General features: G+C 43.2%; 1 protein-coding gene across 1 annotated transcript in view; it reads left to right on the top strand.

The window, feature by feature from the left end:
• The first annotated feature begins 1,555 nt into the window (after window positions 1-1,555).
• Window positions 1,556-15,714, top strand: part of LOC139407803 (protein cornichon homolog 3-like) — a 37,433-nt gene continuing 23,274 nt past the window's right edge. Inside the window, exons 1-2 of the mRNA XM_071151665.1 lie at window positions 1,556-1,670; window positions 11,356-11,424. Coding sequence (XP_071007766.1) covers window positions 1,593-1,670; window positions 11,356-11,424 — 147 coding nt within the window. The 5' untranslated portion in view covers window positions 1,556-1,592. The remainder of the gene's footprint in view (window positions 1,671-11,355; window positions 11,425-15,714) is intronic.

Here is a 15,714-nt window from a genome sequence, read left to right as displayed (position 1 = left end):
CAAACATTACAGTTGGCACTATGCATTGGGGCAGATAGCGTTCTCCTGGCATTCGCCAAACCCAGATTCCTCCTTCAGACTGGCAGATGGTGAAGCGTGTTTCATCACTCCAGAGAATGCGTTTCCACTGCTCCAGAGTCCAATTGTGGCGAGCTTTATACCACTCCAGCCAACGCTTGGCATTGCGCATGGTAAACTTAGACTTGTGTGCAGCTGCTCGGCCATGGAAACCCATTTCATGAAGCTCCCGATGAACAGTTCTTGTGCTGAAGTTGCTTCCAGAGGCAGTTTGGAACTAGGTAGTGAGTGTTGCAACCGACGACAGACGATTTTTACACATTTCGGCAGTACCGTTCCGTGAGCTTGTGTGGCCTACCACTTTACAGCTGAGCCGTTGTTGCACTTAGAAGTATCCATTTCACAATAACAGGACATACAGTTGACCGAGGCAGCTCTAGTAAGGCAGAGATTTGACGAACTGACTTGTTGGAAAGGTGGCATCATGTGACAATGCCACGTTAAAAGTCACTGAGCTTTTCAGGAAGACCATTCTACTGCCTATGTTTGTATATGGAGATTGCATGGCTATGTGCTCGATTTTATACACCTGTCAGCAACGGGAGTGGCTGAAATAGCCGAATCCACTAATTTGAAGGGGTGTCCACACACTTTTGTATATATAGTGTATAATAGTGGTAGGCTATTAAACGTTTTTTATAGTCAAAACCTATAACTTGACTTTCTCATAATGGTGCCCTGTCAAATGTCCGTAAATTGGCAAAGGCTTTGGCAGAGTCAATCACAATTTGTAACTCCATCACAATATATCCATCCAAACCATACTCAACATTTAAATAATATGTGGAATCATTTTAGGCGTTCTTTGATTTTTAAACCCTGTCTGTGTGAATGTGTGGCTTATTTGGGATGCTCCGTCTACGATTCACATGACAACCATATAGCCTAGAGTAGCCTATAGTTGCAAAAAAAAAACTAATTAAGCTTAAAAAGCATGTGCTTTTGGATAGGAATTGGGAAGATACAGTTGATAAACCCTACAGCTTGAACGCTGGCCCTTTAAATCCACCTGTTGGGGCGCCAGACTCTGCGCCTTCGGTGTGGTGGAGCTATAGGTTAACTGTGGTTTGAAGACGCTGTTTATTATGCCTAGTGCCAGGATTGTTGGGGAGATACCATCACATAGTAGCCGACAAGATTCTCTTTAGTCACTGTATGGATAACATTTACCTGTCAAAAGCAGTATTCCTATTCTGGATGCTTTTGTGCATAATTTGGATCTCTTGATATCAATTTCAAGACATCGCTTAGACTTTGCTATTGTGTAACAATGTCTGTCCGTTTTCACCATATCGAGTCCACTGGTCTAATTTCCAATTAAAACATTTGGCGGCAACACGTTTGGACTTCAAAGTGAGACCGCGGACGTTGGACGTTCTGCAACAATTTGTTGCAACATTCAGGGCAAAGTGATGGTGTCGTTATCACTTCGGTTTGCCATGGCAACATAATCCTTTTAAAAAAATAATTCAGCCGAGTTCTCTTTTGGGTGATATTTCTCGTGGTGTTCAATTATGTTCACTTTCGCTGCCTTCTGCTATATGCTGTCGCTGGTCCTCTGTGCTTCTCTGATCTTCTTTGCGATATGGCATGTAAGTGGAGTTTTTATTGCTATATAATTATGGTTTGTGTTATGAGTTTAAAAAAATACATTCACAGCCTTTTTGGGGATTTTGAATGGTTATGGATAATATTGCGTAATAGTGCGTAGGCTAATGTATGTATTTACCTGCTCACATCCCCAGTGCCTTGCTCAAGATAATCAATACGTATTTTGATGTTTCGAAAGGTGCAGTTTCAATGCCCAACCTTCCTTTGTAAACCCACCAGCTCTAACGGGCAGGGGGAAGAAAATCCCAAAATTGACAGGTGTGCACCCATATCTCGGACGTTCAGCCCAACACAGAATTCTTTGCTTGCATTTTCACTTAATTCTACTACATGACGGTCATATTGGTTTTATATTGTTATTGCAAATTTTGTTAAATATAGTTTTATCAAAAGGTTTTACAATAATTAGCTTGACTCGGGCATTACGCACCGCTCTGGAATTTTTGGGGAAATCTGTTGGAGACGTTGGACACGCTGTTCTAGCCCACTGAGACACATTCCCTCCCTCATATTTGTATCTGTTTGTTATTGTCTTTGTTAAAATCCCTGCAATACAGAAACTCCAATATGAATGCATTACAAAATTTTAATAATCGAAATATTTACTCTCAAAGCCTTCGCGCCCTCCTGCGGCGTTTTATGTGACGGCAGATTTGGGTCAGGTCGCAATGCCCTTGGCCCCCGTCGTGCCTTTGCATAGCAACAGACCTGAGATTGAAGAGCTTCAGGTGTTCTACTGAGCCCCAGCAATTACAGGAGGAGGCATGGCATCTGTCTGTCTGTCAGGCCCGTGTAGGACTACAGAGCAGTGGACAAATCCCATCTAGCATATAATGAGACTGCAACTCACGATTTGAAGAACACATTACAGTTATACAGCTTATACCTAGAACATTATTCTCCCACATAGCTGTTTTCATTGTGTTTATATCACTATTATATACTGTATTGTGGTAATTTAACACAGTGTTATCCGAAATGACTTTACAACTCATACACATTTCAATGTATTCTGGCCATGCGGGAATCAGACCCACAAACGTGGTCTCTTAAAGCACCATGTTCCAAACCAAACTGAGACATATGGGAACCACAATGGTTATGATGGCAGGGTGTAGATATCTCTAGCAGCCTGATTCTCATTCACAAACACGGGCATAAGCTACAGACAAAGCTACAGTATTCACTGTACAGTAAGTGAGCATAATGGGAATAGCCTGTTATGCAGTCTACTATCACATTTATAGAAAAAAAAGGTTTTAAATGACCAGCCCTTTTCACATGACAGCATGGCTGTCATCTAGACACCATCTAAGTGATTGCAATACATGGTCCCATGCAGTTTGACAGTGAAATGTGCCCATACGTGCTACAGGGAGAAACAATATTTTTTAACTGTCTGTCATCTAATTGTCCTGCCCATTATCTTATCCCTCTACTTGACAGATTTACTATAGTTCTGCTTGTTTTTAAGTGGACCTGACAGGTTTAACATGGCCTACACATCCTCCTCTCTCCTCTCCTGACATGCTCTAAACTCCTCTGTCTGAGCTCTCATATTTACAGAGGGAAAGGTACTCAGAAGGAAGGACGTTTGGAATATCAGGACATGTCTTGTCGTTAATCACTGCCTGTTAACAAGCAGCCTCATCTCTCACAGGGCATGTACTATACTGGGGGATGACTGATGAGAACCCTGTCAGACACGACGTTGACTGATGTCTATGATTTGTTGAGATGTCGTGTCCAAGAAACCATCATTTCAGTCTCAGTGATGACGCTTCTTCACAAGTCCAGACCACACATAACATTTTTATGTTAGTGCCAAAGACAAGCTGACGTTCAGTCGTCAAGTTCTTTGAATGATCTGAAACCCTTGACTCTATGTACTTTAACGTGTTGTAACGGATGCACTTTGATGAATCCTAATCGATTAATACATGGCAAACTAGCTCAAGGTTGATCAACGCTCCTACAAGTCACTCCTCACTGGTTAGTTAGCTATGTTCTGTCCAGATTGAAATATCATTAGTCAATCATGTAATCCCAGTTACACCACTACTGGGACTGCCTGTAACAGATTAGAGGGTATTTTAATTAACATACTAGGTTAACTGTGTTCTCCTAAACTCCACACTGCTCCGAAACGTACAGACACAAAATGGTTGAGATGATTTCCCTCGGTGTACCAGAGCCCCTAATGTAGAGCTGGGTGACAATAAACCGAAAATGATTGATCCCGATCATTTATCGAGGACAATTTACTGATATCAATAATAACGATAAGTAACCTCTACTAGAATGTGAAGTTTGAAATGAAACGGGCCAACAATAGCCACAACATGGTAGTAGTAGTAGTAGTAGTAGTTTTAAGAGTGGTATAAAAAAGTAAATTATGCACATTAATGTTATAAACGTATCGTTCAATTGATTGTTATCATGATTATTCAGTCAATTTATTTTTGTCCATGTCACCCAGGTCTGTCATGATGTATTATGAGTGTCCATTAACAGGTCCATGTGAACGGCTCTTGTGGAACCAGTAAATTATGGGAGATCCCCCCACCCCGTACCCATATGATGTGTTAAGCCCCATTGGCAAAGAGGGCATACGTTAAGTTAACATCATTCAATCTCATGGTGGCCATATGTTGTTTTTGTTTTTCTGACATTTAATGGATGCTGGTTAGTAAGCGTAGGTGGGAACTGTGAAGGAGTCATATGTATTAGTGGTTTCTCTCCTGCTGATTCAATGTGTGCCTCATACTGGAGCCTCTAGCAAGTACAGGACATTCACAAGTCTAACGAACCCTCACACTGACTCCTCCACTCAATGCTACTGGCCTCTGAGCATGGTGTTACGTGGGAAGGACATATTGCTTATCATTTCGATCTATGTGCAGTATAATAACATTTATCTTAATCTTGCAGGCTGTGAGTGTACAAAACATTAGGGTCATTCTCATGAAACCATTAAAAACCATGGCAGTAATGATTTTAAATAAAAAACATGTCATTTAGTAATGTAACAAAATATTATAATAAAGATTATAGTGTTCTCTACCTTGCACAAACAGTCATTTCAATTTAGGAATGAATTATTTTTGTATTTTATTGCATTTTCTAATGAAATTCTCATTACCGCAACGCATCCAGCTCAGTCTGAAGTCGGAAGTTTACATACACCTTAGCCAAATACATTTAAACTCAGTTTTTCACAATTCCTGACATTTAATCCTAGTAAAAAGTCCATGTCTTAGGTCAGTTAGGATCACCACTTTATTTTAAGAATGTGAAATATCAGAATAATAGTAGAGAGAATTATTTATTTCAGCTTTTATTTATTTCATCACATTGCCAGTAGGTCAGATGTTTATATACACTCAATTAGTATTTGGTAGCATTGCCTTTAAATTGTTTAACTTGGGTCAAACGTTTCGGGTAGCCTTCCACAAGCTTCCCACAATAAGTTGGGTGAATTTTGGCCCATTCCTCCTGACAGAGCTAGTGTAACTGAGTCAGGTTTGTAGGCCTCCTTGCTCGCACACGCTTTTTCAGTTCTGCTCACAGATTTTCTATGGGACTGAGGTCAGGGCTTTGTGATGACCACTCCAATACCTTGACTTTGTTGTCCTTAACCCATTTTGCCACAACTTTGGAAGCATGCTTGGGGTCATTGTCCATTTGAAAGACCCATTTGAGACCAAGCTTTAACTTCCTGACTGATGTCTTGAGATGTTGCTTCAATATATCCACATAATTTTCCTGCCTCATGATGCCATCTATTTTGTGAAGTGCACCAGTCCCTCCTGCAGCAAAGCACCCCCACATCCTGATGCTGCCACCCCCGTGCTTCACGGTTGGGATGGTGTTCTTCGGCTTGCAAGCCTCCCCCTTATTCCTTCAAACATAACGATGGTCATTATGGCCAACAGTTCTATTTTTGTTTCATCAGACCAGTACCATGGTGTTTATACTTGCATACTATTATTTGTACAGATTTATGTGGTAACTTCTGGCGTTTGGAAATTGCTCCCAAGGATGAACCAAAGAAAGAAAGAGGCACTGAGTTGAAGGTAGGCCTTGAAATACATCCACAGGTACACATCCAATTGACTCAAATTATGTCAATTAGCCTATCAGAAGCTTCTAAAGCAATGACATCATTTTCTGTAATTTTCCAAGCTGTTTAAAGGCACAGTCATGTGTATGTAGACTTCTGACCCACTGGAATTGTGATGCAGTGAAATATAAGTGAAATAATCTGTCTGTAAATAATTGTTGGAAAAATTACTTGTGTCATGAACAAAGTAGATGTCCTAATCGACTTGCCAAAACTATAGTTTGTTAACAAGACATTTGTGGAGTGGTTGAAAAATGAGTTTTAATGACTCCAACCTAAGTTTATGTAAACTTCCAACTTCAACTGTATGAAATAGTTGTAATCATGAAACCCATTTAAACGTGTATGATGTGAGAATATACAGTACCAGTCAAAAGTTTGGACACATACTCATTCAAGGGTTTTCTTTATTTTTACTATTTTCTCCATTGTAGAATAATAGTGAAGATATCATAACTATGAAATAACACATATGGAATCATGTAGTAACCACAAAAGTGTTTAAAAAATCTAAATATATTTTATATTTTATATTCTTCAAAGTAGCCACCCTTTGCACACTCTTGGCATTCTCTCAACCTGGAATGCTTTTCCAACTGTCGTGAAGGAATTTCCATATGCTGAGCACCTGTTGGCTGCTTTACCTTCACTCTGCGGTCCAACTCATCCCAAATCATCTCTTGGGTTTAGGTCAGGAGATTGTGGCCAGGTCATCTGATGCAGCACTCCATCACTCTCCTTCTTGGTCAAATAGTCCTTACACAGCCTGGAGGTGTGTTTGGTCATTGTCCTGTTGAAAAAAAAATTATACTGTTGTCCCACGAAGTGCAAAACCAGATGGGATGGCATTTCGCTGCAGAATGCTGTGGTAGCCATGCTGGTTAAGTGTGCCTTGAATTCTAAATAAATCACAGATAGTGTCACCAGCAATGCATCCCCACACCATCGCACCTCCTCCATGCTTCACAGTGCGAACCACATATGTGAAGATCATCCGTAACAGTTGATGTTGAGATATGCCTGTTACTTGCACTCTGTGAAGCATTTGTTTGGGCTGCAATCTGAGGTGCAGTTAACTCTAATAAACGTATCGTCTGTAGCAGAGAACTCTGTGTCTTCCTTTCCTGTGACGGTCCTCATGAGAGCCAGTTTCATTATAGCGCTTGATGGTTTTTGCAACTGGACTTGTAGAATCTTTCAAAGTTCTTGAAAATTTCCAGATTGACTGACCTTCATGTCTTAAAGTAATGATGGGCAGTCGTCTCTCTTTCTCTTTGAGCTGTTCTTGACATAATATGGACTTGGTCTTTTACCAAATAGGGCTATCTTCTGTATACCCCCCTACCTTGTCACAACACGACTGATTGGCTCAAACACATTAAGAAGTAAAGAAATTCCACAAATGAACTTTAAACAAGGCACACCTGTTAATTGAAATACATTCCAGGTGACTACCTCACGATGCTGGTTGATAGACTGCCATGAGTGTGCAAAACTATCATCAAGGCAAAGGGTGTCTACTTTGAAGAATCACAAATATAAAATATATTTTGATTTAACACTTTTTTGGTTGCTAAATGATTCCATGTGTGTTATTTCATAGTTTTGATTTCTTCACTATTGTTCTACAATGTAGAAAATAGTCAAAATAAAGAAAAACCTTTGAATGAGTACTGTAGGTGTGTCCAAATGTTTAACTGGTACTGTATGTGTATGTGATCGTTTAAACATAAGGTGATGCCGTAGAAAAATGTTGCATCCTGAATGGACAATACAGTTTCATTCGATTTTATTTTTCTGGCAAAAGGAGGTAGGGATTTTGTTATTCTGATCTGGGGGAAAGAACAACATTGCCATGCTGGTCTTTGGAGATATACTGTAGGCCTACACAGATTTGAGCATGTTTAATAAGGCCAGTCAATCATGAGGAAGCTGAACCATCCCTCCCCACATATGGCACCATGTCATTTAAATCATTTTGGATAGAAAGCTTCAGTAAACGCAAAATAAATCAAAACACAGTATAAAGTCCATTCCCCTCAGGTAGCACTGCTACTGCTACCGGCTGCCACTTCAAAAAGAGCAGCAATCCCCAAATGGGCAATCTCCACTCACCGAGGAAACGTTTGTGAGGCTTCCAAGTGGTTGCACTGGGCACATGTCACACATGTAGCGCATCAGCCTGCAGTGACTGTGTGCAGTCCAGAACAGATCTTTCAGTCCATGATTACCTTTCCAGTTTTAGAGATGTACTGCACCCAGTCATCAAACCGTTTTAATTGTATTCTGCTCAGCGTTGATTAAAAATGTACCTTGAGAAAATTAACCCATCTCAAGCGGGTTTAACATCCTCCTGAATAAGTAGCCATAGCTGCTTAATGTTATGAACACGAAACTTGTAGTCTTTGCATCGGAATTGATGTTCTCTGCCTCATGTTTGAGGTGTTATTTTGAATGTATTTTTTTATATATGAATGCCTCAAGCAGTATGGCAGTGACATAAGGTAGGGGACGTGTTCAAAGAGGGCCAGGGTCTCCCACAAACAAGCAGACAACAACAGTTGAGTTGCCAGTCAACCATAGTCTGTGGCCAGTCATGCTCATGAATGGATGTAACGTACACATACACCTGATGTCAACTGTGTGCATCCAAGTTGTCTCCTCATATGACGAGGATGATAAGCATGAATACTGTATATGGTGTGTATTTACAGAATATTTCATCCTCTCATCACTAGGGCTGTGGCGGTCACAACATTTTGTCAGCTGATGATTGTCAAGCAAATAACTGTCGGTCTCACGGTAATTGACCTTTAATTAAGATAAACATATTTAGCATCTCTTGGCTTCCACACATTTTAAAAAGTAAAATACATCCATGTAATATAGCCTACACCTTCACAATACATCCATTATTTGATTTAGACAGGTCAAAAGAAACATGAAATGAAGAAATTGTAGTGTATTTCAGAAGAAAATAATAGCATACTCTGAGTTGTCCTTATGTTAGTGTAACGGATGTGAAATGGCTAGCTAGTTAGCGGGGTGCTCGCTAATAGCGTTTCAATCGGTAACGTCACTCGCTCTGAGACATTGACGTAGTGGTTCCCCTTGCTCTGCTTTTGTGGAGCGATGGGCAACGATGCTTCGAGGGTGACTGTTGACGTGTGCAGAGCGTCCCTGGTTCGCGCCCAGGTCAGGGCGAGGGGATGGACGTAAAGTTGTACTGTTTCATTAGGTCCTTATGTTAGGTCCTGATATCTGTAAGCCAAATGGCTGTGGGCTACACTAGTTAATTTAGCAGACAAGATTTGCTTATAATTCCGTGGCATTATTGGCCTAGCGTCGTCCGGGTTAGGGAGGGCTTGGTCGGTAGGGATGTCCTTGTCTCATCGCGCACCAGCGACTCCTGTGGCGGGCCGGGCGCAGTGCGCGCTAACCAAGGTTGCCAGGTGCACAGTGTTTCCTCCGGCACATTGGTGCGGCTGGCTTCCGGGTTGGATGCGCGCTGTGTTAAGAAGCAGTGCGGCTAGGTTGTGTTGTGTATCGGAGGACGCATGACTTTCAACCTTCGTCTCTCCCGAGCCCGTACGGGAGTTGTAGTGATGAGACAAGATAGTAGCTACTAAAAATAAATAAATAAATACAAATATTATTCCCCAAACTTGAAACTCAAGCGCTTCTAGGCAGAGTTGCAAAGAAAAAGCCATATCTCAGACTGGCCAATGAAAAGAAAAGATTAAGATGGGCAAAAGAACACCGACACTGGACAGAGATATTTTCTTATTTTCTTTCTTTTTCTTTGCAACTCTGCCTAGAAGGCCAGCATCCCGGAAAAGCCTCTTAACTATTGACTTTGAGACTGGTGGTTTGCGGGTACTATTTAATGAAGCTGCCAGTTGAGGACTTGTGAGGTGTCTGTTCCTCAAACTAGACACTTAGTTGTGCACCGGGGCCTCCCACTCCTCTTTCTATTCTGGTTAGTGCCAGTTTGCGCTGTTCTGTGAAGGGAGTAGTACACAGCGTTGCACGAGATCTTCAGTTTCTTGGCAATTTCTCACATGGAATTTTTATGGTAAAAATGATCTTCCCCAAACTTGAAAGTCACTCGCTGCTTATTTATGCCAGTTAGGCTCTACACCCCTTGTAAAGGGGATTAATGATTCATGATTAATGTGCTTAACTTTAAGAAGCTATTTGGCCACTTTAGTTGTGATACAAACCTTATTAAAACATATAGGCCTATATGCTAGACTACATGAGGTGCGTGACTATGATTAGAAAAAGTCGCAAAAAAAGGCATTATTTCTTATGCTGGTCATCATTCACAAGTGATAATATATAATTCACAAATGATAGGCTAATATTGTCACCCATCAAACTATTCTTGAGTTAATCTTGTCTTTACATGTACTAAATAATATATGTGTGGCATTTGACGCTTTTCCCCGTGGTTTATTTTCATGCCAACCATGTAGGCTATACTCCTGTTGTAAAGTTAAGTAATGTGCTTAATATTAGGAAGGTTGATGAATAAATATAGTAGGCCTAGCCTATAAAAAGCTGATGGGATCCTCGTCTTTTTATTAGTGGCCATCATTTTGTTTTCTCCTGCAATTGCATAGCTTATAGAAATGTTGCGCAACATGAGCTCATGGGCTCTCATGAAGTGTTCGATTAGATTTTCGAATACATTTGCATTGATGTCAGAGTGATTAGAGGGACAATAGAGTGCTGAGTACCAGGCAGTTAGGACGTTTGGTAGGCTACTAATGACCAGAAGCAGCATCAGAGTTTGGAGAAGTCTAATTACCCTGACTAAACGGTAATGTGGAATTTGACTGCCTTCATGACTCGTGACCGCCGATGTGGCAGTAATACAGTCACAGTCAACAGCTCTACTCATCACACCCCACTGCCTCAGGTGTTTACAAACAGTCCATCCATGCTGTCTGACATCAATGCTCCTTCTACTGTGTGTTGTGGGAGCCCAGCTTTATGCTACTGTTCCAACTGCTCTCTGTCTTCAGTAAAACCCCTCTGCCACACACTTATGCACAGATATTTGCCAATAACCCCACAACAAAGGCATACATACACACACAACCCAGAGGACTCAGCTACATACACACACAAACATATACTGTAGACTCCCTGCCTCTGCATCTGCTGTGCCTCCGTGTGGCCACAGGGATAACACTGTAATAACCACTGTCTCCATAGTGTCCTACTGCTGCTCTGTCTGTCTATCTGTCTAATTGATCCTGCTGGTCATTCTGTGTTGTGAACACTGTGCTATTTCTCAGACGGCCCATACAACCACTGACACAGCCAGTGACACAGGTACTGACACAGCTAGTGACACAGACAGTGACCAGGTACTAACACAGCCACAGACACAAACAGTGACACAGGTACTAACACAGCCACTGACACAGACAGTGACACAGGTACTAACACAGCCACTGTGACTGAGAAAGACTGATGTTAACAGAGATCTAAAACACGTCTCCCCCCTCTCTCCCGCTCTCACTCTCTCTCAGATAACAGCCTTTGATGAGCTGCAGGCAGACTTTAAGGTCCCCATCGATCAGGGCAATCCACTCCATGCGGTATGTATGTTTCTCTGCTGTGGTAGTACACTCACATGTTACTCATGTACTACTGTCAGACATGCTCTCAGTTCAGCGTGGCGAATGTTTGTGGAATATGTGAGCATGTGACAAGTGTTGTGAATTAGTGTATGATGTGTCATGAGTGTATTTTCGGGAATATGTGTGTGTGTGCAGCGTGTCTATTGTGCGTTAGTGTGAGTTTGGGTGTGTGTGATGATTGTTTTGGGGAATTATGTGGTGCGTGTGTTTGCATCTGTGTGTGTCTGCATGCGTACGTGTGTGTGTCTGCGCATGTGTGCAGCTGTGTTGTGTGTGTGAGCGTGTGTGTGCGTGTGCGTGTGCGTGTGTGTGTGTGTGTGTGTGTGTGTGTGTGCGTGTATGGGCTTGGCAGAGATGTGTGATCTGCAGCTCTGCATTAATAATACAGGAACCAGTTGGCTGCATGCTGTTATGTTCCTCCTTAACTCCTCCTCCGGACTGGGACTGACTGACTGGTAGATACCTCACATCACAGGTTTAGAGGCCGCAACTCCCTGGCTGCATCTGAAATGGCACTCTATTCCCTCTATAGTGTACTACTTTTGACCAGGGCCCACATAGGGCTACCAGGGCCCACATAGGGCTACCAGGGCCCACATAGGGCAACCAGGGCCCACATAGGGCAACCAGGGCCCACATAGGGCAACCAGGGCCCACATAGGGCTCCCAGGTCCCACATTGGGCTAACGGGGCCCACATAGGGCACCCAGGTCCCACATAGGGCAACCAGGGCCCACATAGGGCAACCAGGGCCCACATAGGGCTCCTAGGTCCCACATAGGGCAACCAGGGCCCACATAGGGCTCCCAGGGCCAACATAGGGCTCCCAGGTCCCACATAGGGTTACCATGGCCCACATTTGGCTAACAGGGCCCACATAGGGCTCCCAGGGCCCACATAGGGCTAACAGGGCCCACATAGGGTAGCCAGGGCCCACATAGGGCTCCCAGGGCCCACATAGGGCAACCAGGGCCCACATAGGGCTCCCAGGGCCCACATAGGGTTCCCAGGTCCCACATAGGGTTACCATGGCCCAAATTGGGCTAACAGGGCCCACATAGGGCTCCCAGGGCCCACATAGGGCTCCCAGGGCCCACATAGGGCTACCATGGCCCACATAGGGCTACCAGGGCCCACATAGGGCTACCAAGGCCCACATTGGGCTAACAGGGCCCACATAGGGCTACCAGGGCCCACATAGGGTTACCATGGCCCAAATTGGGCTAACAGGGCCCACATAAGGCTGCCAGGGCCCACATAGGGCTATGGTCGAAAGTGATGCGCTACAGTATGTCATGCCATTTCAGATGCACACTCTGAATCAATTATCGTTCCTCTCCTTTGATTCCCTCTGGGGTTTCTTGGTTTTTAATCTTTCTTACTCCTTAAGTGATTTGAGCAGTTTATCTATGATGTCCCTGTGACAGCATACTGTAGTTTGAAGGTGACTTTGACTTACTGTACTGTTGCAGCACAGCTGTGTGTCCTTTGGGATGACTAGAGAGAAAAGTTGGATGGAGAGACAACGTATTCATGGAACAGGATTGCTGAGCAGTTTCAAATGCACATTTGTGAATTACTTTTCTTGGAAGTCATTGTCGTAGCTTTGAAAATGATCTCAAATTCCAGCAACACAGTCAGATTTTGCCGCATTTGCATTGCATGTAATTATGAACTGCATCTGGATGCTACACTTGATACAAATCCCTCTGATCTCAGAGAGAGAGACTAACAGTAAGTCAAAACGTGTCGTTATCACTGTGCAACTTAAATACTTTATCACTGTGCAACTTAAATACTGTACTTTGAAATAGAAAGGTCTTTAGTGAAGTCCACTGCACAACTTGTCTTTCTCCCCATGGCCTCCATCCTATCCACTGTGACATGGATACGACCCTCCCTCTTTCTCTCCTTCCTTCCATCTCTCTCCTTCCCACCCTCTCTCCTTCCCACTCTCCACCTCAACCACATCAATGAGTCCTGAGGGGAGTGTTGGAGATTGATGTCTTCCTCCCTGGGCACCACCCTTGCCACCTCTGCTACCTCAGCCTCACACCCAGACAGCAAGCTAATTAGTGGCTGACTGTCATCATCCCCTCCCCCAGGGGGCACTCTGGGAGTCAGGGCTGACCCTGGAGGAACCGCAGGGAGGATCCACCGGGCTCTCACAACACACACACACACACACAGAGAGAGAGGCAAACACACACACGCACACACACACACACAGGCAAACACAAACACACAGAGGCAAACACACACACACACACACACACACACACACACACACACACACACACACACACACACACACACACACGCACACACACACACACACACACAGGCAAACACAAACACACAGAGGCAAACACACACACACAGAGGAAAACACACACACACAGGCAAACACAAGCACACAGAGGCAAATACACAAACCACGAACCACAAACACAAACATACAGCTGTGAGTCTCTATGGTTCTGTGTCTACAGGCACAGGTATGAAGGCAAGGCCTCGTATCATTGGGACTAGAATAGGTAGGAGTACCAACACAGTGTACAGTGGACTGAAAAAAGTAGGTTAATTCCTAGAGTGTGTGTGTGTGTGTGTGTGTGTGTGTGTGTGTGTGTGTGTGTGTGTGTGTGTGTGTGTGTGTGTGTGTGTGTGTGTGTGTGTGTGTGTGTGTGTGTGTGTGTGTGTGTGTGTTAGTATATACAGTAAGTCCTCTGGGTCTTGCAGAATATGGGGACGCACTCTAGGCCCAGATGTATTTCAGCCCTGTCAATGTTGTTTATTTTGAGGAGATCAGTGCCTAGCTACCTATCTCTTCTGAGACTCTCAGACGACACACCAGTGCAGCGCCTGATACGAAAACATGATGCTTTAATATTCCCCACAGCGCTCACGGCCCTGCTTGTCCTTTGTGATGCTGATTTACATCTGTTGCTTCTCCGACTCAGGACTAACTTTCTATCAGCTTTCAAATCTGACTGATAAATCTGACTGATAAAACAATGAATAAATGAATTCCAGGGAAGAAGTGTTCATAGTTTCATTATCATGCAGAGTGAGGAGTATTTCTCGTGTTATGATTTTATTACCCTAGACTGGTCATGGAATTGCTCATACTACTGTATAAGTTACATTTGATTTCATTCTTTAGTCAAATTCTAAATTAGTGTTTCCACAAATGGTGAAATGGGACCTGGTGGTTTAGATTACAGTAAGACTGGGTCCTGGCTAGAGTCAGTGGGTTTCTTCACTTGTTTGGACACAGGAAAACTACAAAAGCTTTACAGGTTAGGTAACCACTGGCCCATGTAATCGACCGGATACTGAACTTGGGTTGTTGGCTCACTGCCTTCACCCTACTCCCTTAGAGAAAAGGGTTCATAAAGGCTTGTTTTGGCAGTGTTAGAAGCACGGAGACCTCAGATCTCATGTCCTCAGTCACAGTAGGAAGCGAACTACGTGCACAATACTGACAATACATCAACCTCCCTATTACTGGATCGTCATTTCACCTCTCCTCTTCTGCAGGAAGTGAACCAGTAATTAGCCCATATCCATTCAGTCCTCCGACAAAGCGCTGTGTGTACTTTAGTGTACTCTGTGAAGGTACACTCCAGAGAAGGCCTTCTAACCTGACAAACACTCCTCTTCTTTTCTCAACAGTTCCTTCAGACTTCCCCATCTCTCCTCTCCCTTCTCAGCCTCAGTTTACATTTGTTTATCATATTTACAGTGCCCCGGCACACTTGCTTGTCAAGCAAATTCTTGCTGAGTAACATTTCAACGCCAACCCATTCTAATTGCTTGCTAATGAGAAGTGTTGATACCTCGGCAGTTATCTGCCGTCTCCATGGCTGCCACTGGAATACATTAGCATGGCCTCGTTCATATTCCTCCTCGAGATGGAGAGAGGAGAGGAAAACATGTCAGAGGCAAATTCGGGTTCGCCCCAAATAAGGTGCTGCAGTCTCATAATAGAACTAATTTACTGTATCTTCTCATAGATGTTGTGGTTTTCTTATGCTGATGTGCTGCAGTGGGTCGTGAGAGGACAGGGGGAGGGAGCAATATCTGTTTGGAGAACATGAAAGTACTCTGCAGATTGAGTTCATGAATGTATATGAGATTACCCGCAGCTCAATTTCATATCTCCTCAACTCCAACCTCTTTCATACTTCTACCTAATATAATAGCACCTTTCTCCACTTTAAAGACAGTGGATTGGACTTAAGTTAA

The sequence above is a fragment of the Oncorhynchus clarkii genome, chromosome 4 (assembly GCF_045791955.1).
Source record: "Oncorhynchus clarkii lewisi isolate Uvic-CL-2024 chromosome 4, UVic_Ocla_1.0, whole genome shotgun sequence".
NCBI lineage: Eukaryota > Metazoa > Chordata > Actinopteri > Salmoniformes > Salmonidae > Oncorhynchus > Oncorhynchus clarkii.
This window is presented reverse-complemented; position numbering and strand designations above follow the sequence as displayed.